The sequence below is a fragment of the Oryctolagus cuniculus genome, chromosome 15 (genome assembly GCF_964237555.1).
Source record: "Oryctolagus cuniculus chromosome 15, mOryCun1.1, whole genome shotgun sequence".
NCBI lineage: Eukaryota > Metazoa > Chordata > Mammalia > Lagomorpha > Leporidae > Oryctolagus > Oryctolagus cuniculus.
The window spans coordinates 68,820,310-68,848,001 of NC_091446.1; the positions used below are offsets into that span (position 1 = coordinate 68,820,310).

A 27,692-nucleotide genomic window follows, 5' to 3' on the forward strand; every position below is an offset into this window, starting at 1 on the left:
CAAATTTAAAAAAAAAAATCACAGATAATGTCAATTTATACAAGATTTTGAAAAATTCATGGGAAAAAATGGAAATCAATAGAAAAGTATATTTTGGTGCTCAAAAATTTGAAATCCAAGCAGTTGCTTTACAACACACGCTTTCCACGAATTTTCTGCAGACTCTCATACACTGAAGCACAGAGAAACACACAAAAACCACTCGCAGAGGGTGTGAGTCTTAGCTCCTTCCTAGGCTTGTTCTACATTCCCTGATTTCCCACAGTAAATAGAACTATACTGGTAATAAAAAGAAATCAGTGTTAGATGTTTGCATGATGCCATGTTCAACCACCAGGTGAGCAGAAAAACACGCACGGCTTCCGTCCAGCGCACCCGCCCAGCACACCCTGAGGACCCCAGCTCCACGCAGGACTCACCGCAACGATCCTGTCGCCCACGGCGAGGGATCCCTCTCTGGCAGCTGGGCTGCCGGGCAGCACGGCAGCCGCGTACACGCCACTCTCCAGGCTGATGCCGCTGTCTGCAACCACAGGAGGTCACCACACAGCCCCCGGCCTGGCCGCCCACCCCCTCCTTGGAGGTCAGCAGCCCCTTCTCCCCGCAGGACACTTCCAACCCGGTGAGTCAGAGGCAACCAAGACCCAGGACCCAGATATGCCCTCCTTCCAGGAAAGTGCATGGGGCTGTATTTAAGCAGCACCAGCACCGCATCTCTGGGGACCAGGTGCACTAAAATCACCCGGGGCGGGGCCCCAGTCACCTCCGGTGCCGAGCAGCCCCTACCTTTCTGCCCCCCGAGGCTGATGTGCAGCGGCGTGACCACCTTCCCACCCAGCGACTTCCTGCGCCGCACCACCATGTTGATAGCGCCCTCCCCGTTGAGGAGAGCCTTCATGGCCTGCTTCTTGTCCTTGTTGATGAGATCCACGTCGTTGATTCTCAGCAGCCAGTCGTTGACCCTGAGGAGGAGCACGGCCAGGTCAGCACCCCACACGGGCCTCGGGGTGAGGTTGGGGGGGCCAGAGTGCTCCCCACGCTGGCCACTCCCGTTCCAGAGCCTCGTGCCCATGCACAAGTGGTTAAAGCTTGCAGACGCTGGGGCTGGACAGCCTGGGCTCACACCCCGGCTCCACCACTCACTGGCCGTGTGCCCCAGCCCCGCTGAACCTCAGCACCCCCACCTGTCAAACGCGGGCGACAGCCACAGGCCTGCGAAAACAGGTTTATGCAAAGTGCGCCTCTCACGTCAGTACCGAGCAGCGACGTTGAGGGAGCCCGAGTCACTGCGCTACCCTCACTGCTTCAGGGCACGCGTGGGCAAGGCACAAGTATCGCCTGGGCCCCTTCCCACCAGAGGAGACAAGGAGAGCGCCTGCCCTCCAGGGAGAAATGAGTGGTGGACAACTGAGCCCCCCAGTGCTGGAAGACGCTCGCTTCCTTGCTGCCACGGGCTGCAGAGCCCCAGCCCGGGCCTCCTCGACGCTTGCTCACCTTAGGCGGCCGTCGGCAATGCTTCCTTTGTCCACTTTAGTGACAAATATGCCGCAGTCCCCGGGGAAGCAAGGCTCGTTCACGCCTTCTGCCATGTCAAACCCCAGCGCCTTCAAGTCGACATCCTCCTGTCAACACACGTCATAAAGCAGGGACGAGAAACCCCCGGCTCGTAGCTCCTCGCACCGCTCCCATGGTGGAAACCCGTAAGCAGCTACCACCTGGCCCCCGACCCCTTCAGCATCTGCCCCCGGCACTCTGCTCCTCCCCCAGCCTTCCAGGCGCTGCACCAGCCTCTTCCTGGGACAGGATGCAGGTGCACCCCCGGAAGGACTCAAACCTCCAGACTGGCAGCCGAGACCTGGGGGCGCCTTGTGAGACAATCATCCTCTCCCCTCTCCCATCCTAAGCCTTCAAAGCTGGGGGGGTGGGGGGGGCAGGGAGAAAAGCCACCAAAGACGGCTCACCGTCTCCCTCTCAAACTCCACAACTTCCGTCTCCCACTCCATGGAGTCGGTGTCAATGGCAGAGTCGTGGGAGCTGTGGGCCATCAGCTGCCGGAACCGGGCCTCCTTTTCCAGCTGGGATTCCATCTGCTCCCTGTGAACAGAGGCCCCTGGGCAGGCGGTGCCTCCCACCAGGTCACAGCTCTGAACCAAGGTGGGCCCTGCACTAAAGCCCAACGTGCCTCCTTCCCCATCGTCCTCCACGCCGGGCATCCAGCAAGCCTGGACGAGCGGTCACAGCTTCTTGGGTTCCAGGGGGTTTCATATGGTTTTTTAAAAAGAGACAGAAATCCTGCCCCAATTCATCTAGAGGTTTAATGCAGTCAAACCAGAATACCAGGAGGAATTTTTGCAGACACAGACAGGACTATCTCAAAACCTACACAGAAAGGAGTCGGAATAGCTCAAACCATTTACAATGAAGAATATAGTGGGAGGGGCCAGCGCTGGGGCACAGCAGGTTAAGCTACCTACCACCTGTGCTGCTGGCTTCCCGTGTGGAGCTCTGGTTCAAGTGACAGCTCCCTGCTGTCGCACATGGGAAAGCAATGGAAGACGGCCCAAGTACCTAGGGCCCTACCCTCCATGTGGGAGACCCAGGTAAAGTTCCTAGCTCCTGGCTTTGGCCTGGCCCAGCCCTGATCATTGAGGCCAATTGGAGAGTGAACCAGCAGGTGGAAGATCTCTTTCTTTCTCTCTCTCTCCCTCTCTCTCTCTACAACACTCTATCTTCCAAGTAAATAAATAAATTTTAGAAAACAAGAAGAAGAAAGGAGGAGGAATCTATTTGATTTTAAGGCTTATTATATTAACTGTAGTAACGTCTGAGGTGTATTCCAAAAGGTTGTAGAAAACGATTATTGTGAAAAACCTGTGCAAGGATTTCCATCTTTTGCACCAAAATAAACTTATCTGTTAATTCCACTTTTCCACACAAGGTCACCTCAGACGATCAGGGAGCTAGACCTTTATAAAGACCAACATAGCAGGATAAAGAACCTCGAAACCGCACACACAGCACAGATGAGGAGACTCCCTCGGCAGCAGGACGGGCTGCAACCCACGAGGCAGCCCCAGTCCACACCCAGGGCCCAAGGTCAGTCTCACCCTGACCCCTCACAGCGTGTAAACGCCTTACCCAAACCACACCCTGGATTACACATGGCATGTAAAACACTCCGAACCCTTTAGAAGGAGGAGAGAATCCTTGAGCTCCAGGGCTAGGCAAGGGGCTCTAAGACATGCTCATCCATTAAAACGACTGAAAAAGAGCAAAGCAGACTTCAACAGAACTCCCAAGTTTGAGCTCTGAGAAAGATTCAAGGAGGAGGGTGGGGAAAAGACGAGACACCTGGTGAAACCCCGGTGACTGGCACGTGACTTTTCCCCTAACCCAGCTCTCCGCTCATCCCTGCTGCCCACGGGGCCCCTGGCACGCACGGCCTGCTTTCTTCCTGATCCACTGGACAGGCGCCCAGGCTCACAGCCCCGGCCGGGTGGGCTCTCGCTGGCTCCAGGATGCTTCGCAGCCCCCTTCCTGGGAGTCCATTCCCAGCCTGCACAGCCTGAAGCGCTAAGCTGAGCGCTCACTGCACTGTGGCTTCTATAGGCTCCGAGCCACCTGGGCAGCGGCGGGGACTCCCTCGCCATCAGCCCACCACCTGGCAGAGAGGCGGTGCCAATGCAAACAGGCGCGCGGACACTTCTCAGGAGTCAGGAGTCAGGCGTCAGACCTCCTCCCAGGTTCGTCCCGGAAAGGGACCCATCCCTTCCTTGATTCCAGCACCTGCTGGGGCCCAGGTAGGGGCCTGTGCAGTCTGTCACTTTGCCTGTTAAGGCCTGAAACAGCCCAGAGCATGCCAGAGGGTCTGGGCTTGTACTTAATCAATGCAGCCGTGCATCTTGTTAGGCGACACGGGGCGGGCAGGAGGTGAAGCTGCCAGGCCCTCCTGAAAGACATCACTGCAGCACGCAGGGCGCACACATACACACACACACACACACACACACCCCACACACACACACAGGGCCTGCCTACCGCCCCCCCAGCCACAACCCCCCCACCCCCCCCACACCCACACACACCCCCCCACACACACCCACACCACACACACACACACACACCTACCCACACACACCCACACCACACACACACACACACACACACAGGGCCTGCCCACCACTCCCCCCCAGACATACACACACACACACACACACACAGGGCCTGCCCACAACCCCCCCCAGACACACACACACACACACACACAGGGCCTGCCCACCGCCCCCCCCCCACAGACAGACACACACACACAGGGCCTGCCCACCACTCCCCCCCAGACATACACACACACACACACACACATACAGGGCCTGCCCACAACCCCCCCCAGACACACACACACACATACACACACAGGGCCTGCCCACCACTCCCCCCAGCCACACACACACACAGAGACACACACACACAGGGCCTGCCCAGCGCTCCCCCCAGCCACACACACACACACACAGGGCCTGCCCAGCACTCCCCCCAGCCACACACACACACACACACACACACACATACACACACACACACGGCCTGCCCAGCACTCCCCCTAGCCACACACACACACACACACACACAGGGCCTGCCCAGCGCTCCCCCCAGACAGACACACACACACACACACACACAGGGCCTGCCCAGCGCTCCCCCTAGCCACACACACACACACACACACACACAGGGCCTGCCCAGCGCTCCCCCCAGACAGACACACACACACACAAACACACAGGGCCTGCCCAGCGCTCCCCCCAGACACACACACACACACAGGGCCTGCCCAGTGCTCCCCCAAGACAGACACACACACACACAAACACACACACACACACACAGGGCCTGCCCAGCACTCCCCCTAGCCACACACACACACACACACACACACACAGGGCCTGCCCAGCGCTCCCCCCAGACACACACACACACACACACAAACACAAACACACACACACACACACACACAGGGCCTGCCCAGCACTCCCCCTAGCCACACACACACACACACACACACAGGGCCTGCCCAGTGCTCCCCCAAGACAGACACACACACACACAAACACACACACACACAGGGCCTGCCCACTACTCCCCCCAGCCACACACACACACACACACACACAGCCAGCTCAGGAAGCGTCATGCGGATGGGGCCACTGCTTTCCCCCCGCCAAGTCCAGCTCAGCACCACGGTGGTGGATACCAGGCTCAGCCACTTCTTAGTGTGAGACCCCAGTCTCTGGGGGCCACGGGAGTTTAAATGAGAGGAGGCTGCCTGACACTCCGAGCAGCAGGGGAAGGGACAGACGGGCAGGTGTGCACACCCAGGAGTCCCGGGCTCACGCCCCTCACCCACCTCCCCAGCCCACCTACTTGAGCTCCTGGAGCTCCCGGCTGACGTCATTCTTCTGCTTGCGGGTGTCATCCAGGCTGCGCAGGGCCTCGGCCAGCTCGCTTACCGCCCGGTCCCGCTCCCGCCTCAGGTTGTCACACAGCGTCCTGGTGGGGGGCAGGCGGCAGGGTCACCTCGAGGGCTGCAGGTCAGCCGTGGATGACCTGGCAGCCCCCTCTCCCGAACACCTGCAAGCACCTGCCTCCTCTCCAGAGGCACAGGAGTGCATGGGGGCCAGGGGATGAGACCACCCAGGCCGGCCCCCATCATGGGACAGAGGACCAGGGGTGCCAGACACACGCCCACAGACACCAGGCAACACACGTCAGATCGCAAGGTCCAGTGCCTGTCCAGGTCCATCCCCAGCGTGCCTGGGGCTAAGGACCACCCTCTACAAAGACTCACCACTGCAGTGGAGCCCCCGGCCTTCCGAGCAGGCCCTCGAGCCCCAGCCCACTCCACAGCTCTGCCATCTCCTACACGCAGGGCCCCTGGGGCAGGACTCCGTCCTCACGCACCTCTGCAGCCCTGGGCTCCAGGCAGGTGCTAAGTGCAAGTTTGGCAGGGCTCTGCGCAACTGGGACCTCAGATCGCCTCAGCTGCCAGAGAGGAGGTAGAGACGAATGACCTGACAGCAGGAGCCTGTGCCCTATGCCCCCTCCAGAACTGGCTGTGCCCAGAGGGCTGGACCCCACCGCTGCCAGCCCCAGTCCTGTTCCCACCTCAATCAGAGCCCAGGTTGGGACTGTACCATGGAGAAACCTACACAACAGGTAGGAGCAGGGACAGAGGGAGCTCCAGGGGCCTGGGCACCGAGCTGCTCAGCCTTGGCAGGGCCTCCGCCACCCCCAGGGACACCGAACGGCCACAGGGTCTTTCAGAAACCCCTCCATGACCAGCTGCTTGCCACCAGCACCAGGGGTCCCGCCGGTTCTGCCCGGGCCCAGGATCACGTCCACACTCCTTGGCTTAGCTTTGGAGGCCCTCAGCACCTGTCCTCAGGAACTGTGTCAGTTCCCCTCCCCAAGCACATGACCGGCCCAGCCAGGCCCACACCCCAGCCCTGAGCACACGCTTGTGTATGTCTGTCCACACTGCCTGAAGGCCCCTACAGGCCTCACACGCTCCCAAGCCTCTCCCCAGCTCTCCTGTCCGAGGGATCTGGCATCTGGCTCACAGCAGGTGCCTAGCGAACATGCTGAAAGAATACATTCCTGATGCGCTGCTCAAAGAGAAAAGAACGGCCTGCACCAGCTCGCCGGGGTCTTGGTGCGCTCAGGATGTACAGGGTGACACAGCGCGAGGCAAACCCTAAGGCTAAGAGGCGAGGCGAGGACACCGTCTGGAGGAGAGAGGAACCCGCTGCCTCCCACCCGCCTGGACACGGAGCACACCATTCTGACCCTCCCAGCAGACCCCAGTGAGTCCCAGGGAGACGCCGGCCCACGATGGCCCTGTACCGGATGCTGTCCCGCTCGGCCACAATCTTGTCGCGCTCCTGGAAGGCCCAGTCCCGCCGGCACTTGGCCACATCCGCCTCCTGGAGGGCTTCCTTCAGCTCCTGGCACAGAGCCTTGCACTGTTTTCGAAGGATCTCGACCTCCTTGTTGGCTCTCCCAGCGTCCATTGTCACCGTGTCTTTGATCTGATGGGGCAAGGGGGAGGCAAGAGCGGCAGGTTACTGAGCCTTCTGGGCCAGAAGCACCTGCCAGTCAGGGCAGGGGTGGGGCTCCTGCACCATGCACGGTCACAGCCATGGCCACAGCCCCACGCAGTGCCTGACCCCTCCTGAGCCAGGGCCACAGCCCTGGGCAGAACGTACGGACCGCTGTGTCCGGCTCCACCCGCCTCCCACCTGGTTTACCTGGTACAGAGCCCACTGCACTGTCCAAAGTGGCCCCATGACAACACGCAGGGATGTCAGGAAGGGCCAGACATGCTCAGAATGACTCCCACCCTCCGCGTCCACAACGCCACACCTTATGACGGGCATCCCAAGTTCCAGGAGCGCGTGCACCTTGCTGCCGGGAAGCACCGCGGCTCTCTCGCGCCTGCGTCTCGATGCTTCCCTCAGAAGCACTGGCACAGGAAGCCCTCTCTCCGCCTCTGCCCCACTCCCTTAGAAACCACGGGAAAGCAATGGCCACAGGGCTGCTCCCACGAGAGGACCCCACTCCAGCGCCTGGGCTTTGCGAGTGAGCGAGCCAGGATCACTGGACGCCCCCACCCCAGAGCAGCTCAGGCCGTGCACTCCTGGCCCCAGAGGAGTCCAGGCGGCTCCACCTCCACCTCCCCTTCCCCCGTCACTGCTGGTCTCCAAAATGCATTCACGCCTGAGCCTGCTCCTTGTGAAGGACATAGAAGCAGTCGGAGCTGGTGAGAGGGCAGAGCAGGGACCCACGAGGACGCAGACGGGGACGGGGGTATGGGGCGTGCGCCCCCTGGTGCTGCACCTCCACACCACGCAACCCCCCCCCCCCCGCCTTGTCAGACCTTCCTTATTCTGCAGAAGCAACCCCAGCCTTTCCTTCTGCCTGCCCAGGGTTGGGACCTGGTACTTGGGAAGAGATGAGCCGGCTTTCAGGAGACACCTGCCCTGCCCTGCCCAGGCTGAGACCCTGTCCCTACACCCACAGGTTCCAGGGGGGGGGGAGGGTGGGCAGAGCGTGTTGCCTGTGCTCCCTGAGGAGGGGGCACCTGTCAGGCCACAGCCCCTGCCCACAAAGTGCCTGCGGTGCCCCCTGCCTCCCTGCCGTGGGCTCTCCCCAGGGCCATGCAGCCCAGCTACTCCACCGCGCGTGGGGGCAGCGGGAAGGCAGGGGCATGGAGGCTGCTGCCCGCCAGGGCCCAGAGCTGGCCCTTTGCTGGCACAGGGCTCAGCGAGCAGGGCCTGTGTGGGAAGCGAGTTAGGACCTGGGAGTTGGGCCTCTTCTGGCCCATGGGAGGGGTCTTGTGCATGGAGGGGAGCGACTGGAGAAGGAGCTGGGGTTTGCGGCTCTGGCCACTGCCAGGATGGGGCGGGGGCTTCCCTCTCCTGCCTGCTGACTGGGAACAGCGCCCGCAAGAGAGTCCTGCCTCAGCTGACGGGACACAGCCAGCACCCCTGTGGAGGCCGGGCACTGGCTCTGGCTGAAGGACACAGCAGGTGCCGGGAGCAAGGAGCGGGCCACCGGGACGCCCGGCCTCGGCAGGGACCCTGCTGCGCTGCTCGTGAGGCCTAGGGGCTTACACTCCTCTGTGCGCACCACACTGCCACCAAGAGCCTTCGCGGTGACTTCCAAACTCCACAGAGCCTGCGGAGTAGGCCGCTGTCCTGCCTCGGGCTCGCCTGTCAGGTGGCCGACGCTCCGTGCCTGGACATGGCCTGGCTGGCGTCTCCTTCGTTCCTCCCCTTGTCTGAGCTGACACAGAGACATCCTCCCCCCACAAGATGTAGGCTCAGACACCAGGACACGGAACTGAGCAACGGGTCTTCTGGGCCAACGACAGGGCCAGGAGCTCCTGGTATCGGGTCTTCTCCGAGGTGGCAGCACAGCGCCTGTGCCTCTGCACACAGCTCGGAGCCTTCGTGGGAACCCGCACCACGCAGCCCATTTCACCCAGCCCTGGCGGGCCAGCTGGACGCAGATGGGCGCCACCGTGAGCTCAGCAACACAGACTCGAGCTCCCCCTCATCCGCCGCGCTGGCCTCGTGGGCACCGCAGGCAGACAGCGTTCCTGCCGATAACTACCCTGAGAGTCATGCTGTTCTCAGCTCCGTTGTGTGGAAGAGGAAGCTGAGACGCAGACGGGGAGAGGCGAGTGGTCACACGACCCAGGTGGGCTCTGTATCACGCACAGGCCTGCGTCCCTCGCATGCCCGACGGCCCCCAGCACTGGCTGGCTGGCAGCAGGACGGCCTTGGTCGCCCCAGGCCTCATCGCCGGCATCCAGTGCACACCCTTCCTGCAACATGCCTGACCTCCAACAACAAGTTCTCCGCTTCCCAGAGACCACGTTTAAAACCCGCCTTCTAAGGAGACCAGAACAGAAAACTATTGAGAGGGAAATGACCCGGCCTAAAACGCTAACGCTATTCACGATTAAGGCTAGAAGCACTCATCAGAGCCACAACACCCAGCCCCCCACAAGGAACGGACTCTTCGCGGCAGTCCCAGCCCCGGCAGGCACCCCTGCACCCGGGGAGGACAAGCATCCATGAAGATGTGGAAGTGGTCTCACAGGGGGGACGCGCGGATCCCAGAAGGTGGCTGGCGAGGTGAGCTGGACGGCTCAACGTGGACCCTGCCCCACACCGTAACCCCTAGCCCGGAGGCACGGAGCTTTATGACGAGGGCCCTGTTTAAAGAGCTGACGGTCAGATGCACGTGGCCAGCAGGAAAAGTCCCTGAGAAACAGGTCTCTGGTTTGGGGAACTTGGCCTTGGGCTCACGTGCCGACTTCCAGCACAAGCCTGACCCGCCCACCATCACATAACCATGGCCTTGGGCACGAGAGTGTCTGTATGCACCACCAACACTGGCTGCAAGCCCCAGACGTCCAGGACTGGGGCCGCACCTGCACCTACCTCTGGGCGTCCTGCAGCCCACGCCAAAGCTGGACTCTAACAAGAGCCCAGGCGTCCCCTGGGCGCGGCCGATCACCCGGCCGGCATGGAGCTTCAGGGCTAACCCGAGCAGCTCTTCTCTCGAACCCGCTTACCTGCCGCAGCGCCTCCACCTCCTCACTGGCCGCCTTCTTCTCGGACGTGCTGCTCTTGAGCTTGGACTCGGCCAGCTCCACCTCGGTCTGCAGCTTGTCCAGCTCGGAGATGACCTGGTCGCGCTCGCTCATGATGAGCTTGTACTCGCTGTACACGGCGTCGCGCTCCTCCTTGTACTTCTCCGACTCCTTGGCCGTCTTCACCTGTGTGGTCCGCAGCTCCGTCAGCTCCGACTGCAGCAGCTCCATCTCCCACTGCAGGTCCTTGTTCTGGGCCGTGGCCTTGTTCAGCTCGTGGTGGATGGCCTCGAACCTGCAGAGGAAGGCAGCCGGGACGTGGCCGGGGCAGAGACCTGCCTGCTGCGCTGGCCACCGGGCCACTCCACGACCTCCCGCCAGCTCCACTCTGCTGGACGGCAGCCAGGCGTGGCGCCTCGGGTGAGGTCGCTCACTGCAGCCCAGTGAGGGAACAGCCCGGGGTCCTAGTGCCCTGGGCCTGGGCTTTCTCTCAGCCTATTATGAACACCAGAAGCGGAACTGAGGACGGCACGCCCTCTGCTTTACTGGAAATATCAGCACGTTTAATAATACTCAGAACGAAACAATGCCAAAACCATGGCCAGCAGAGACCAGCACGGGCTTAAGGGTCACTCAGTCTGACCAGACACGGACGGTGCAGCCTTGGGACGCAGGCAATTGGCCCAAGGTCATGAGGTTGGCTCAAGAGCACAGCTCCACCCTGCCAGGCCAGGAGGCACCTTGCACACAGGCGAGCGGCAAAGGCAAGCCTGGGTCCCACAGCAGAGGAACGCCAAACCAGCAGGGGGCACCGCTTGAGAAACAAAACGGGTCCCCGACGACCCACGCTTAGGAAGCTGTGCATCCTGGCCTCCTGCCGCAGGGCGGCACACAGGGCCTCGGGGACAGCTCTGGGAAGGCCCGCAGCAGGGCACCTGTCTGGATTCAGCCCAGCAGTCCCTGGACCTGCTGACACCAGGGGGCATCTCTCCTGGCGAACCTGCAAACTCCCGGGAACAGGTGCTGACGCAACACTGCGGGCGGTGGGAGTCCCGGCTCTCAGAGGACACTCCTTAACAGCAAACGGAACTTGAGGGGCGGTGTTCGGCACAGCACTCAATCCCCCGCTCGCCATGTCCCCGTGCCATATCAAAACGTCTTGGGTCTAAGTCCTGGCTCCACTCCTGATTCCAGCTCCCTGCTGACACACACCCCGGCAAGCAGCTGGCTGCAAATGCGTGGGTCCCTGCCCTCCATGGGAGACCCAGACTGCACTCCTCGTTCCTGGCTTCTCCCCGGCCCCGCCCTGGCTGTCACAGGCACTTGGGAAGTGAAACAGCAGATGGGTGCTTGCTCTCTTCCATTCAGATAAATTAAATAAATAAAATGATTAAAAAAAAAAAAAAACAAATAAAAGTCCAGCAGGGCGGCCAGGGCTGACTTCCCTCCTGGCAGGGCAGGCACTCTCACGGGTGACCTCAAGCCCCCAGTGCCCGCCACCCTGTCCCCGCCCGGCTCCTACCTCCTCAGGGAGAGGGCGCACTGGTGCTGCAGCTGGATGGCTGTGTCCCTCTGCTGGGTCAGCATCTCCGTCTGCTTGAGCAGGCGCTGGTTCTCCTCGCCGAGCTGCTCCAGGCGGCTCAGGTCCGAGTTGTGCATGGCGACCTTCTCGCTGTACCTCTTCCGCAGGGCGTCGTAGTCCTTCTTGACCACCTCCAGCTTGTCCATGGCCGTGTCGTACAGCTTGTTGAGAATCTCTGAGGACCCGTTGTGCTTCAACACCTGGGGGCCAAAGAGTCAAGCTGGCCAAGGGCAGGCTAGGGGGCGGGCTTGTGGGCCGCAGAGGACAGCTGCGAGGGAGGCCACAGCCCGGGGAGGCCTCACCAAGGTGACTCCCGAGTCGGGACGCGTGAAGGGTGGTGGTAAGAGCACACCTGGCTGTGGGGAGAGCAAGTGCAAAGGCCCTGAGGCAGGGACCACCAGGCATGTTCTGGAGGCAGAGAGAAGGACGGGGCAGGATAGCTGGAGCCCAGGGCACAGCTCCAACGCACATGGTGAAGACTGTGTCCGAGTGAGACGGGACACCGCGAGAGATGGTTCTACCCTGAATTACAGGCACTGAAGTTCACTCGAGGTGCAGCTCTGGAGCAAAGAAACAGCAGCGAGCCGAGCCTGCTGACTCCTGCCAAGCCCCGCAGGCGACCCGAGCCCTGGCGTGAGTCACTCCGTCTCTGCGGGCTTCAGTCTCCCTATTCCCCAAATGACAGCACAGAACCAGAAAGGCCTGCTTAGCCCCGCCGCAGCCACCCCGGGCCCTGGGCTATCAGGTCACGGCAGCACAGGGAGCCAGAACTCGAGATGATGGAATACTCCCTGTGGCGGCAGGGCCGGCCCTCGGTGACACAATCAGGACAAACAGCAGACGACGACTTAGTTCCAAATCAGACCTCCAGGGACCAGGATGCCAACTCGCTGCCCGAGACCTACGCTTCGGCTCCCAGGCTGAGACAGGAAGACCCCTCGGCCATCAGCCCACCCCAGCCCAGCCTCGATCTCGCCCCCTTTTTCTTTCTTCTTTGTTTTAATTCAGAACTCTGTTTTGCAAAGGAGATGTTACAAGGAAACCAAAATACAAGACTCATCTGAAGACCCAGTGAGCAGGCCTAACATCGCCACTGCTTCATTGCTTCATTAAAACGCTTCCCTGTTGCAGGACAGACGTGCACGCCAACATAGTCACAGAGCCACTGACCCGAGCCCCATGCTGGCATCGCACATCTTTCTTCACAACAAGGAAACATCCGGGAAAGCACCGTGAACACGGTAACAACAGTTTACACACCCACTGCTCAGCTGCAGTCTCGCTACTGCACCTCCCCAAGTGTCGTCAAGGAAACCAAACACGACAGGTGTTGCTCAAGCTTCCCCTGCAGGTTAACCAGGCCCCGAGCCTGCTGCGGCCGTCGCCGTCTCCACACACAGCCGTGCACCACCATGCGTGCACACACACGACTGATAGCCAGCCTGCACACCTGGGGTGCCTCTTCTTACTCCACGCTGCCTCTCAAACTTCTCGTTGCTGTATTTATTTACTGGAGAGGCAAGGAGGTAGAGAGATGGAGAGCTCCCATCCACAGCTCACTCCTCAAATGCCCGCAACAGCCATGGCTGGGGAGAGGCGGAAGCCAGGAGCCGTGAACGCAACCCAGGTCTCCCAGGTGGGTAACACCTGAGCCAACAGCGCTGCCTCCCGGTGCCTCCATTCGCAGGAAGCGGGACTGGAAGCAGAGCTGCGGCTTGAACCAGGAACTCTGACGGGGGGTGGGGGGGGTCAAGTAACCAGAGTGACTGTCCCTCCACATTGCTTTTCAGACACATTACGGAGGCAGGCAGTGTCTTGCAATCCGATGGCACCACACTTGCTCCTGTTTCTGATCCAGGACACTCACACGCCTCTGTGTTGGCCACCACAAGTAACACGGCCACGACCTGGCTGCACCTGTCTCCTCTCCCTGTGTGCCCAGGGCACACAGGCTTATCACTCTTGCTGTGTGATACCAGACTGCGGTCCCAAGTGGCCACAGCCCCGCCAGCTCACACACCATCAGCAGGACGCTCAGCACAGCCGCCACCTCTCACCAAGGTGTCCCGCAGGCAGCTGCTGCTTCTCTTTGCGGTAAAATACAGGAACACAATCCTTCCCGCCCGTGTTAAATAAGCGCATTCACCTGAGCGAAACGCACGTCCAGAAACCTTGCAAAAGCAACGCGCCACAGCCGCCAAGCTGCTGCCGCCCCTGACAGCCACCTGCCTGCTCTGTGTCCTGTGACTCTGACCCGCAGACGCCTCACGCAGGAAGAATCCACTCAGCGTAACGTCATCTACGTGCACCACGCTGCAGCACGGGTCCGCATCGCCTTCGTTCTTCAAAAAAGATTTATGTATCTATTTATCTGAAAGGCAGATCTTTCACCCGCCGGCTCACTCCCTAAACGGCCGTAACACCAGGCCTGGGCCAGGCTGGAACCGGGAGCCAGGAGCCGCACTCGGGTCTTCCAGAGAGAGGCAGGGGCACGAGAACGGGGGCCGGCTGCCGCTGCCTCCCGGCACAGGGCACTCCAATATGGGATGCCAGCGTTGCAAGCAGGGCTTCACCCACTGTGCCACGCCGCCAGCACCCAGAATTCCCCTCCTTTTACAACTGAGTAATAATGTTCTCTCGTACCTATGTATCACATGTTGGTCATCAATCATTTGCGATGGACACGTGGGACTGGCAATCTCAGGGACAAAAAAAAAATTGCATCACTGTTTTCTCGTCACTTATACTTCCGATCACTAAGAAGACGACGCAACCACCCGTGTGTCTACAGATGACACAGGCTTCCCTCCACTCAGCGCCCGCTCCTAGGCCTTCACTTTCTCCACTCCCCCCAGCCTCCTCCCTGTGCCCCCACCCCCATCCCTTTCTTCCCGCTGTTTTCCATTTCCCGGGGCTGTGGCTCTCACACTGGCCTGCTGCACCTTTTGTTACACTACGGTTTCACTGCTTCCTCCCGGTTGTGCTCTGGTTGTTTTATTTATGGAATTCTTTCCTTCCTACCTTGCGATCGTAAATACACTCTTCTATTGTTTTTTTTGGGGAAAAAAAGCACAAAAGCTCCACTTTCCCCATTTAGTCTTTTAAACTCTAGAGATGCACTTCCGGGCGCGGTGTGAGGAGCAGGCATGGGGAGATTCTCTGGAAGTCACCTGTCCGAGGAGCGCCGGGCAGCGCTGACAGCAGGAAGACACCACGGACGTCACATGGCCCAGTGCCCGCCACCGAGAAGTGAGGAGGCTCCCCCGGACCACACGGGCGACCACGTCGGCAGGAGGTCCAGAGGTCCAGATGGGACCGGCCCGGCTGGTGGGCAGCACCTCCAGCCTCCATGGAGAATGTCTTCATTCATCCACGTCCCGGGTCGGACGGCTCGGCCCCCAGCTCCAGCTAAAGCACACCCTGGGAGGTGGCAGGGGCTCAGGCCTGCCACCCATGCAGAAGACTTGTGTTCAGGGCTCCCATCTCTGCCCAGGTACAGTCCTGGTCACTGCGGGCATCTGGGCCGGGAATCAGCACATGGGAGATCTTTGACTCCTGTGTGCGTGCACGCACGTCTGCCTCACAAACGAACTGGAAAAACTGTAATCGCTTCAAATGTTTGACAGCCCCTAAGGAGTGGGGGAGAACCCCACTGGCTCCACTTGAAGCCGCCCTACAGCCCGACCAAGGCACTGCAGCCATCACCCGCATCTCCACAAGGGGGCAGTGCTGGGCAGACCAGACAGATGTGCTCCCAGGGCGGTCCTGCCTTCCAGCCTCACTAACCAGCCTTGAAGGTGGCCTAGAAATGATACAAACACCCAATGCAGAGCCCTGGCCTGGCAGAGAGCACCTTACAGGAGAGCCTGGAATCTGCCCAGAGGACAACCGTCCCCCAGTGCTCCAGTGCCCCAGCCTCCAGGAGCTCACAGGCCCAACAATCCAGGGGCAATCCGGGGCCCAGGATGAGCCCCAAGTTCCTGGGGAGAAGGGGCTAGCTAGGGAGAGACCCAGGGCAGACCCAGGAATCCCTTCCGATGTTCAACCCGGCTGTGACACACATGGCGGGATGCAGGGGTCAGAGAGGGCAGGGCCGGGCCCTGCACTGCTCCGGCCAGCATCCCCGTGGGGGAGGTCCACCTCCCCACAGGCTGGGGAGTCACGGGGAATCACCCGATCCGCAGAGAGGCGCCCAGGCCCCCGCACTGCTCCACTGTCTCTACTGGAGGCGGGGCGGGAGGCTCAGGGTCCTGCTGCTCCCGCTAGTCACCGGCCTCTGAGATCCGAGGGACCGAGGCACGGTCACCCGCAGAGCATTCGAGTAACAATGCGCAGATCAGTCGTCACTGGATCATGCCCGTTCCGCAGCCAGCGCCACGTGCACATGAGCACGCATGCATCACCCACACGCACGCACACGCACACGCACACTCACAGCTCCAGCCAGCTAGGCTGACAGAAGACAGGGAACACCTGGGGTATCTGGGAGGAGAGAGTGGAGTCCAAGAGGAAGAACGTGTATTTCAAGGACGGGGGAGAGGACAGGAGGAGGAAAGACTCGTGGGACTCCGGCAGTATCTCAAACAAAACGGCAGCCCGACGGAAAACACACCTTGCGCTGGTCCCAGCAACTGTATCTCCAAGGAAAGAACTTAAAAATGTATGCACAGGGGCTGGCGCTGTGGCGCTGTGGCACACAGGTTAAGCCTCCACGTGCAGTGCCAGCATCCCACACGGGTGCCGGTTCGAGTCCCGGCTGCTCCACTTCCAATCCAGCTCCCTGCTAGTGCACCTGGGAAGGCAGCAGAGGGTAGCTTAAGTGCTTGAGACCTTGACTGAGTTGCTGGCTCCTGGCTTTGGCCTGGTCCAGCGCTGGCCATTGTGTCCATCTGGGGAGTGAACCAGCTCTGTTACGTTTTGAAGAAATGTACAGGAGAGCATAAGGTCACACTTGTGTGCACTGAAAGCCTGTGGGGGAGGTGGGGGTGAGGGCTGACCGCCACGTCGCTCACTCACACCTACGGAACCGACAGAGGCGCTGACACAGTGCTGGGTGAAACACGCCTGCACGCGTGTGCGTGTGTGTGCTCCCGCGTGCAACCAGGACGCATCCCAGGAGTCAGCCATTGCTGGGGGAGGGGCTGGGGGACTTCCTCACTGCAGTTTCCTTTCTTGACTGAAGAATATGCATTTTAGGAAAGTGGGGGAAATGAAGCGAAAACACCTTCCACTCTGCCTCCCCCCTCCCAGCACCCCTGCTGCAGCCCACAGAACCCCAGAGGGAGCCATCTGACGGACAAGGGGTGTGGACACCCCAGGCTGGGCCCCCACCCCCAAACACCCGGGACCCAGCACCTGCCTGCTCCTCTCCAGCGGGAGGGGGGCCAAGGCCTGGGCCTGTGGTGCCCCCACCCCCACCCCCACCCCTTCCCCAGGGTTGCCTCATTTCCTCAGAGATCAACCATGCAGAGGGCCGGGGAGCCCATAAATCCCCAAGCAAACACGCAAGCCACACAGAACCACTCACCCTGCAAGGGCCTCTTCAAGTTTACAAGGCGTGGGAGGAACCAGGCAACAAAACCTGCCTCGTCCAGCAAGATTGACCTTTGCCCTCGGGCCGGGAGGGAGCGGGCCTGTGGCCTCCGCACTGCCCGAGGGGTCCACAAGGCACCTGCCCCAGACTCCAGGAAGGTGAGAGGAGCAGGTGGCCGAGGGGCGCTGGCCCAGCTCAACGGACCTGGGGAGCTACCCAGGGTTAGTCACCAAGGACCACACGGCAGAAGGGGAGCAGAGGATGGGCGGAGGCAAAGGGACTCCCCAGGGCGTTTGTATGGGGAAGTGGGGGTGGCAAGACCCCGAGACGTAGGAGAGTGGGGGCACAGAAGCCTCGGCTCAGGAGCGCGGGGCGGAGGCTACAGTCTCTTTGCCTCCATGTTATTTTTTTTTTTTTAAGATTTATTTTATTTTATTTATTTGACAGAGTTACAGACAGTGAGAGGGAGAGACAGAGAGAAAGGTCTTCCCTCCGCTGGTTCACCGCCCAAATGGCCACTACGGCTATTGCGCTGCGCCGATCCGAAGCCAGGAGCCAGGTGCCTCCTCCTGGTCTCCCATGAGGGTGCAGGGCCCAAGCACTTGGGCCATCCTCCACTGCACTCCCAGGCCACAGCAGAGAGCTGGACTGGAAGAGGAACAACTAGGACCAGAACCCGGGGCCCATATGGGATACCGGTGCCATAGGTGGAGGACCAGCCAAGTGAGCCACGGAGCCGGCCCCATGCCTCCATGTTATTTACACAGCACACCACTCACCCCTTTCGGTGCGGCGTTCTGGGGGACTCGCAAGGGTCTGAGTCCACACGCCGGTGCAGCCACCACTGCCGTCTAATTCCAGGACATTCCTGTCACCCCATCAGCTTCACGGTGGCCATCCTCCCATCCCTGAGCCCGAGACACCCACACACTGCTGTCACCGTGGTCACTCGAGGTCACGAGTCACAAGAGGGGGACTCTGGGAGTTACCCGCACGGTGGCGCACGCCCAGTCTTCACTCCCTTCCGGCTGAGCGAGAACGCACGGGGCCATGGATGTTCAGGCTGCACATGTCGCGCCTCCGCTCTCTGTGAGGACGCGCATTTCCGACGCGCCTGGGTGGGCGTCTGTGACTGGAGGGGCCAGGTCACCTGGCAACTGGTGTAACGTCCTGCACAACTCCGGGGCAGTTTTCACAGCGGCCATGCCGTTTTCTATCCCTCCTGGCAGTGGACGAGGGGCCCAGTGTCCCCGCGCCCCTGACGACGCAGGCCTGACGGGACTGGGCGGCACCCACAGCAGTTCACCGAGTGACTCCCACCCAGATGACCTCTCAGCCTCCACAGCAACCACGAGGGGCTGTGGGACCTCCCACGGACTAAGACCGGGCCACAGACACACCTACAACTACCAACCTCTCAAAGCAGAGCCAGCTTCAAAGTGAAGCCCGAGGCAAAGGTTAACTCAGCCACCTGGAGCAAGGTGACAGGTGCAGGCGGACACAGGGAGCGGCCCCGCCCAGCGCAGACGAGGGGTGCAAGCTCTTGGCTGGCTGGGGTGGTCCTGCCCCACAGGCAACCCCCGGGCTCCCTGAGCCACCAGAGCAGCTCCTCCTCGCTTGCCTCACACACGCATTCCTCCAAAGCGGTTCCCACTAGAGAGCTCGAAAGCCTACAGCCTTAAGATCCATTCGCTCCAGGGATCACCGCCAACAGGCAGGAGGAATCGGCGCTCAGCAGAGCTGGGATGGCTCTTCCGCCTGGCGTCTGTCTCGGGTCACCCTCAACGCGAAGCTGCGAGGGCGCCCTGTCCCCTGCCCCCGCTCTGGGGCTGTTAAAGGCAGGGGACAGCGAGGTGGGGGGTGCGCCTCCCGGGTGCTGCAGCCAGCCCGCACTCCCCTCCCTTCCGGCAACTTCTCCCAGCACCAAGACTGGGGCAAGGCCTATGGGTAAAATCCCAGCCCTGTGCCTGAAGCAAACCAACGCCCCCAGTCAGAGGGGTCGGCACCGTGACGCAGTGGGTTAGGCCACAGCCTGGGACACGGGCGGCCCATACGGGAACATCAGCTGCAGTCTTCGCTGCTCCACTTCCGATCCAGCAGTGGAAGACGCGGGAAAGCAGTGGAAGACGGCCCAAGTGCTTGGACCCCCGCACCCTCAGGGGAGACCTGGATGGAGTTCCAGGCTCCTGGCTTTAGCCTGGCCTGGCCTGGCCAAGCTAAGCCCTGGTTGTTGGGGCCATTTGGGGAGTGAACCAGCAGATAAACTATCTCTCTCTCTGGCTCTATCTCTCTCTGACCACTCTGCCTTTTAAATAAGTCCTTAAAAAAAACAAAGAAAGATTTCCGATAGCTCAAAAACACATGCATCTCGAGGTCCCCAGGCCTACCGTGAGTGACTGTCAGAGAAAGAAATCACACGAAGGCAGCAAGCTTTCCAACAGAACACGGTTTCTAATGGGAAAAGACTGAAAGTACCCGGGGTCAGTCAACAGAGGCCGGGCTAAACCTATGTAACTTAATACCCACGGCGGCTGAAAACGATGAAGCAGAGTTTGTACAAAAACAGAAAGATGCACATTATATGTTAAGCAAAAAAAAACAAAACAAAACAAAACAAAAAACCAATGTTAGCAACCAAAGGTGTTGTATGATCCCACTCTGTGCTGCAAGGGGCTCGGGCACGCACTCGACTGTTCCCTGCCGCTCACCTCTCTACAGGGAGGCTGATGTCCATTTTACAAATTTCTGTATTGTGAGACCATTTTGTTATTTCTTACAAGATATATATTAATTTTGCAATTAAAAAATAATCCAACAATGAGAAGGCTTCCTCATTGTGAACAACTTACCCTTAAAGCCGTCAGGAGAGGCAGAGCCAGGCAAGGGCTCACCGGGGTGGGGGGGTGGGCAGGGCCTGCAGAGGGGAGGGGACTGCAGGGAGGACCAGAAGGACGTCCTACAGGGGGCGTGGACCAAGTGAGCAAACAGATTAAGAATAAAAGGACCAGGTTTCCCTGTGGAAAAGCAGCTACAAAAACGAAAAGGGAGACACTGCAATGCACCTGGGGTCCTGAAAGTGCCTGAGGGCCAGGCCAGGGTGGCATCTGGTGCAGCAGCCCGGACGCCCCAGGGCCGTCCATCCCCACGGGGACTGCGGGGTGTCAGTCCCAGCCCTGCCCCTGACTCCACTTTCCTCCTACTGTGCCCACTAGGAGACAGGACTGATGGCTCAGGTAACCTCGTCCCTGCTACCCACGGCAGGGAACCCAGGTTGAGTTCTGAGCTCCCGGCTTCAGCCTGGCCCAGCCCCAGCTGTTGTAGGCAGGGCAATGAGCCAGCCAGTGGGAGCTCTGTCTCTCTCTGCCTTTCAAATAAAACTAATAAAGCTTTTATTAAAAATATTGGTTTGTGTGTGTGTGTGTGTGTGTGCGCACTGAGATATTCCTTGTTTCTGTGCACTGCAGGGGCCTGGGAGCAGTGATGCCCCAAGAACTACAGGAACACCCAGCATTCGGGTCTTGTTTCTATTTTTTTTAAAGATTTATTTTATTTATTTGAAAGACAGAGTTACAGAGGGGCACAGAGAGAGAGAGAGTCTTCCATCCGCTGGTTCACTCCCCAGTAGCCACAACAGCCGGAGCTGAGCCGATCTGAAGTCAGGAGCCAGGAGCTTCTTCTGGGTCTTCCACGCAGTGCAGGGGCCCAAGGACCGGGGCCATCCTCCACGGCTTTCCCAGGCCAAAGCAGAGAGCTAAATCAGAAGAGGAACAGCCGGGACTAGAACCGGTGTCCATATGGGATGCTGGCGCCTCAGGCCAGGGCTTTAACCCACTGCGCCACAGTGCCGGCCCCCGGTCTTGTTTCTTAAGATGTGGCCCCAGAGGGACCAGTGCTGTGGCGTAGTGGGTTAAGCCTCTGTGTTCGGTGCCAGCATCCCATACGGGTGCCAGTTCGAAACCCAGCTGCTCCTCTTCCGATCCCGCTCTATGCTATGGCCTGGGAAAGCAGTAGAAGATGGCCCAAGTGCTTGGGCCCCTGCACCTGTGTGGGAGACCTGGAAGAAACCCTGGCTCCTGGCTTCAGATTGGCCCAGTTCCATACATGGCAGCCATTTGGGGAGTGATCCAGCGGATGGAAGACCTCTCTCTGTGTCTCTCCCTCTCTGTCTGCAACTCTGCCTCTCAAATAAATAAATCTTAGACAAACCAGCCCTAGGCTCCACGAGAAGGAGCAAGGGTGCCTCAGAGGAATGGCCGATTTCTGGTGGCAGGGCCGTGCAGGACATCATCTTGTGCCAGAGAACAAGAGGTACTCAAAGAACGGGAAGGATGGGTCAAGCAGACGGAGCGGTCAGCTGCATGTGGTCACAACCTGCTGAATACAACGGGGAGCTACAAGTCCATGGAGAGAGAGGACGGCTACCCAGAGACGCCACCTTAGTCACGGGACCAGCAACAAGCAAATCAAACCACGCCCCAGTCCACAGGAGGCATGGGGTGGAATATGGGACGCTCCCGCCAAGGTGGTGGACGACGTACGGGACCGCTGGCCTGCAGCCTTCAAAGCAGTCAGCAAAGACCCCGAACGCTCCCATGAAGGTAACAGAAGACACGGGACAGCCAGAGGTAGAGGCGCTTCCTGCAGACAGGGCCTGAGCACTAGATGGTGCCCACGCGCCAACGTCAACTGCCCGGGCTGAGGGCAGCCCTCTGGCCTCCGAGAGAGCCTCCTTGCTGGTAAGAATGTGCTCACACCGCACAGCCAGGGCGGCAATGCACTCCGGTGGGGAGGAGGCCGGACTCCTCATCTCCCACTTAGCAACTTTCTAATACATTTGTAACAGTTCCCCATTTAAGAGTTTTTCAAATGCAAAGAAAGCAACAAAGACAGTCATGCTAATTAACAGGTGGGTGTAGGCTGTCTGGGAGGCAGGTCTCTCCTGACCCCAAACACCCAGACTTCAGCCGCCAGACCCCTCAGACCCCTCAGATCCCGGGACAGCCCGGACAGCCCGCTCACCTCACTCAAGCCAGCCAGCGTTTGGCCAGCCTGCCACTCATCGTGACACCCTGTCGACATGAGCCAAGAGCTGAACCGAGCAAAGAAACTAACTTGGAGGCAGAGAGCGGCGGCAGCAACGGGCCACCCTCCCCACTGCCACGCCCAGAACCCCAGCAACTGTCCACGCTTCTTTCCGGCGGTCATCGCACACGATTCAAACACAGGAAATACACAGACCCCCAAACCCAGACCAAGTCAAGCCGCTCGGTCACACCCCACAGGGCAGCCCCCGCAGAGCTCACATGGAGCTGCGATGTGCGTCACTCTGGTGCACACGTGTCGTCCTCACTGGACGGCAGCTCCCAGGGGAGCAGGTGCTGTCTGTTCACAGGCGTCCCGGTGGTCCCGGCGTCTCACGCGAGGCCAACCTCCTGGGAACGCTCTCGCTAAGTGACGGGCGGGGAGGCGGGCAGCCCCAGCGCCGGCCTACCTGCTGCTGCTGGGCGCGGAGGTCGCCGATCTCCTTCTGGTCCTCCTCGTGCAGCCGCTTCATGTCCTCCCAGGACTGGCGCAGCAGGTTCCGTTCCCGTAGCAGCTGCCCGTTCTCCCGCCGCAGCATGTCCACGTCGTCCTTCAGCTGCGTCTGGTCACTCAGGAGCCGGCTGTGCAGTGTGCTGAGCACCGCCACGCGCGCACACGCACACACACACACACACACGCAGTGTGAATGCCAGGCAGCCTCAACACTTCCCCCACCCCCCACCCGGCAACTCAGAGCGAGCAGAGACCCACCAACGGCCGAATGCTCAAAGACCTAAGCTGCCTTTTAAACACCTGACAGCAAAACAGGGCACACGGGTCTTCAAAGAAAGGAGCCAAGTCCCACTCTGTACCCTCAAACACATGCAGGTGGGCATGCAAACACCGTGGGGGGGGGCGCCAGGAGACCAAAAGGGAGCTTGACCCATCCGCCTGCCCCCCCCCCCAGCAGGCTGCAGGCTCCAAAGCCCAGCCCTGCACCTGCCTCCCGCCTCCACTGCTCCACTTCCCGTCTCCGCGGCTTCTGAAGCTGGCGGGACGACGACCAGGACTGGCTGGTAGCCTCAGTTTACAGTTAGGGAAACTGAGGCCCAAGGGCACAAATCCTCTTGTGGAAGAAAGACGGCTTGCCATGGGACCAAGGCGGGACTAGAACCAGCGGCCCTGGCTCAAGCCCAGCCCAGACACGAGGGACAAAGGCAGCCATGGCACGGGTAGGGATCCCCTGGCCGGCGGGCGGCACTCACTGGTAGAAGTCAGTCTCCTTGGCCACCTCCTCGCACCTCTTCAAGGCGTTGGTGTGCTGGTTCTGCAGGCTCTGCAGGTCCGACATGGCCCGCACACACTGGATCTTGAGCCTCTCGTAGTCGGGGTTCAGCCTATAGGACGGCCTGGCCCAGAGAACACACAGCCCCCATGAACTCAGGCCCCGCAACTCCCCCTGACCAGGAGCCATCTTCTGCAGCACCCCAGTCCAGGAGTTCCCCAGAACTGGTCTCTGCCACGCCGTGACCACCTGGCTGCCTGCTAAACTCGGGTACCCTGGCCTCACCCGGCCAGCAAACTCAGAGCCCCCAGGAGGGAGGGAGCCCGGGTGGCCCGAGCTCCCTGTGTGGGTCTATGGGACTGAAAAGGGGTCATTCTGGTCAGAAGTCCGTGTAAGAGGCCTGGGCCTCCCCACAAACCTGCGTGGAGTTTCTCCCCGCCTTGGCACACTGACTCTGCATCCTGGGCACACACTAAAGCACCAATGCCCAGGCCAGTTACGGCAGCATCCCCTGGGGACGCACCCAGACATCAGGACTTGTCTTAAATTCCCCAGGGGGTTGCAGCAAGCAGCCCAGGTTGAGGACGCTGGCATTGAGCTGTGGTCCTCAGAGTGGGGGGTCCTAGACCTGCGGCACTGGCAGCACCCAGGAGCTCACCAGCCAAGTCCTTTCTCAGGCCCAGCCCGAGAGCCCCTGAATCAGGTGCTCAGGAGGGAGGCACCAGCTCCGCGGGGGACTGGGGTGGGTGCCAGGGCCAGCAGGAGGAGGGCCACATGGGAAACTGCAGCCCCACTGCAGGCACTCACCTGGGCCCTGGTGGCACGAGAGCAGCCAGACAGTACTGACCCATGAGCAGGGCTGTGTTGTAACCAAGCTTTATGGGTAAACAGACAGCAGGCCATGCTTGGTCCGTGGAGGGCTGTGGTGTACCAACTCCTGGGCCAGCACCCGTGTCTTTGCTCCCCCTGCCCATCTGACTGAGGGGCATACCCCACGAGGATGACCTCAAAGACCAGGCAGAGACCCCAGGCATTCCAGAGGCACGCACGCTTGACGCTCTGTCTCTCCAGGAAGCCCTTTGGGATCACACAGACAGGGAACGACCCTCTCTCTGCCCCAGCCCATGGGTCACCCTTCCCTTGTATCTACCTCTAGAGCCCCACGGAGGAAGCACAGATTTTCTTCAAAACCACCAAGATGCAAGGTGCAAGGTGTCCTTCCTCAATCTACACATGTGGCAAGGAACAGCCACTGACATGCACACACATACACACACACACACGCAGGAGGTGCACCTGCACACAGACTTGGCCACGGCATGCAGCAGACAGGGAACAAAGGAGGAGGAAGACAGTCTCCCAGTCACAAGGCGGGGGCCCACAGAAGGGCAGTGACAAGCCTGAGGCCATCCCAGCCATCAGTGAGGGCACCAGAGCAGGGCCAGGCCCCTCCAGCTGCTGCCCAGATCACCGCCCCCCTCCACAGTTATCTGCAAGGCAAGGACAAAGCCTGGGAGACTGGCCAGAGGCTTCTCTGCAGTGGACACACACGAGACCACAGCTCACAGAAGTACAGTACTATCAGGAGCCTTGCCAAAGCACACCAGGGATGGCCCCCCTCCCCCACCGCATCCCCGGGGGTGGGATTCAGGCCACAGGCTCTGAGTTTGATTGGAGGACACAGAACCAGCTTGGGGGCCCCATCCCTGCATCCCAGCCTGCAGATACTGCCTCTGGGGGAGAACTTTCGAGATAGGGGACAGCCCAGCCTTGCAGCCCAGCCCGGGCCCCTGAGAGCTAAGAGTGGCATCAGGACAGCAGCCCGGGCCCCGGCCCAGGCGGGACAGCCAGCAGGCACGTCACTTACCTTTTGTCGAAGGTCGTCCCGTGAGTGGCGAAGGCCAGGCGCTTGCGCAGCTCGTTCCTCTCCCGGGTCATCAGGCGCAGCTGAATGGACAGGTTCTCCACCTTCTCGTTCACCTGCCGGTCAGCGAGCAGGGGTGGCGGGGACGGCGCCTTCCCGGTGGTGCCTGTGAGAGGCGGCAGCAGCGTGAACTTGCACCCAGGCCCTGACCACCGCCCTGTGCTCTCGCCTCCTGGCTGCAGCTCGCCGCTCCTGACAACCCCATGAGGCGGTCCCACCCGCATCCCCTTTCCCAGCGAGACGCTGTCTCGGCTTGGTGGGCTCTGAGCAGGCTGGGCAGCTTCCTCTCCCTCCTCCTCCTCCACTACACGAAGTCATTTCTGTCCAGTTCCATCACAAGCCCAGAGGCAGCGGGGGATCCTCCCTGACTCTTGACATGTGGGGCCTCCCCTGGACACGCCCACTACCCGCCCACCAGGCAGGTGCAGGGGGAAATTTTCTATGGAGGACCAATCACCCCGAGACAGCGCAGGCTGAAGAGACCAATGAGCATCCAGGAAAGGGGGCTCAGTGTTCACGGCCACGACCCACAACCCACCTACGCAACCGCAGCTGACACGGCTGTCCCAGGTAGTAATTTAGTCTCCACAACAACCCCATAGGTGGGTGCTGATAGTATCATCCCTACTTCACAGGTGAGAAACTGAGGCCCAGCAGGTTAGGTAATCAACCAAGAAAGCCATGATGAGCCAGGACAACAGCAGAGCCCAGGGAAGCCAGGGTGGGGAGCACCCACCACCTCCCAAACCACAGCTGTCAGCAGCACTGACTGCGTGCCTGGCCCGCGTGGCCGTCTCTGAAATGCATTCCATGTTATCCCGTTCAGATACTGCTGCTGTCTTCAGTGTGAAGATCAGGAAATGAAACTTTACCGAGGGGTGGGCATTTAGCATTGTGGCTGAGAAACCACATGGGAGACCAGGAGAAGCACCTGGCTCCTGCCATCGGATCAGCGCGGTGCGCCGGCCTCAGCCCACCGGCCGCGGCGGCCATTGGAGGGTGAACCAACGGCAAAGGAAGACCTTTCTCTCTGTCTCTCTCTCTCTCACTGTCCACTCTGCCTGTCAAAAAAAAAAAAAGAAGTTCTCAAGCTGACTTCTGTATGCTCCTAAAAGGACTGAGGACTCCAACGAACTTTGGTTTAAATGCGCTGTAGCTATATAATAGCATCTACCGGATTAAAAATTAAAAGCAGAGGACCGGCGCTGTGGCATAGCAGTTAAAGCCAGCATCCCATATGGGCACTGATTCAAGCTCCTGTGCTCCACTTCCAGTCTGGCTCCCCGCTAATGTGCCTGGGAAAGCAGCAGAGGATGGTCCTGCATCCTTGGGCTCCTGCAATCACATGGGAGACTCGGAGGAAGCTCCTGGCTCCTGGCTTTTCAGCCCTGCTCTGGTCGTTGTGGCCATTTGGGGAGTGAACCAGCAGATGAAGATTTCTCTCTCTCTAACTCTGCCTTTCAAGTAAATAAGTAACTCTTTTTAAAAAGTAAAACCAACAGAGAGGGGGCCAGTGTTGTGGCACTGCAGGTAAAGCCATCGCCTGCGACTCTGGCATAGCATATGGGCACCAGTTCATGTCTTGGCTGCTCCACTTCCAATCCAGTTCCCACTAATGCTCTTGGCAAAAGGCAGTGGAAGATGGCCCAAGTGCTTGAGCCCCTGCCAGCCACATAGGAGACCCAGATGAAGCTCCCAACTCCTGGCTTCCACCTGGCTCAGCCCCAGCCATTGCTGCGATCAGGGAAGTGTGAACCAGCAAATGGAAGATTGATCTCTCTCTCTCTCTCTCTCTAACTCCACCTTTCAAATAAACAAACCTTTAAAAACATAACAGAAAAAACTAACAGGATTTTAAAGTATTTATTTATTTAAAAACAACAAAATCCACTGCATAGTCTTAAGTTTTTTTTATAGAAACTAACTTTCCTTCCCCATTAGCAAACACACAAATGCAGTGAGAAGAGTCGCAGTGTCTGCGTTTTGCATCACCATTTAATGCCCGCCTCCCTAAGCTGGCTGCAGCGTCACCCAACAACGCCGCCATACGCCGGATACAGCCTCTGCAAATGGCAAGGACCAGCGTGGAGAAGGCGGTGATGTCCCGGCACCACTGTGGGAACGGTTCGGAGCTCACGGCCCTGAGAGGACCTCAGAGAGACAGGCTGCACTTGGACAACAGCTGCT

General features: G+C 59.9%; 1 protein-coding gene across 5 annotated transcripts in view; it reads right to left on the reverse strand.

Annotated features, from left to right (window-relative positions):
- Positions 1–27,692, reverse strand: part of DLG5 (discs large MAGUK scaffold protein 5) — a 105,776-nt gene that overhangs the window by 25,460 nt on the left and 52,624 nt on the right. For 3 of the 5 annotated variants that reach the window (XM_051823772.2, XM_070057900.1, XM_070057899.1), the window contains exons 3-13: positions 25,449–25,611; positions 23,562–23,705; positions 22,766–22,949; positions 11,682–11,941; positions 10,142–10,454; positions 6,901–7,085; positions 5,422–5,547; positions 1,962–2,094; positions 1,495–1,622; positions 787–962; positions 420–523 (exon numbers count right to left, since the gene is read on the reverse strand). In XM_051823772.2, coding sequence (XP_051679732.2) covers positions 420–523; positions 787–962; positions 1,495–1,622; positions 1,962–2,094; positions 5,422–5,547; positions 6,901–7,085; positions 10,142–10,454; positions 11,682–11,941; positions 22,766–22,949; positions 23,562–23,705; positions 25,449–25,611 — 1,916 coding nt within the window. The remainder of the gene's footprint in view (positions 1–419; positions 524–786; positions 963–1,494; positions 1,623–1,961; positions 2,095–5,421; positions 5,548–6,900; positions 7,086–10,141; positions 10,455–11,681; positions 11,942–22,765; positions 22,950–23,561; positions 23,706–25,448; positions 25,612–27,692) is intronic. The other 2 variants (XM_051823773.2, XM_070057898.1) reach the window with 2 other exon arrangements.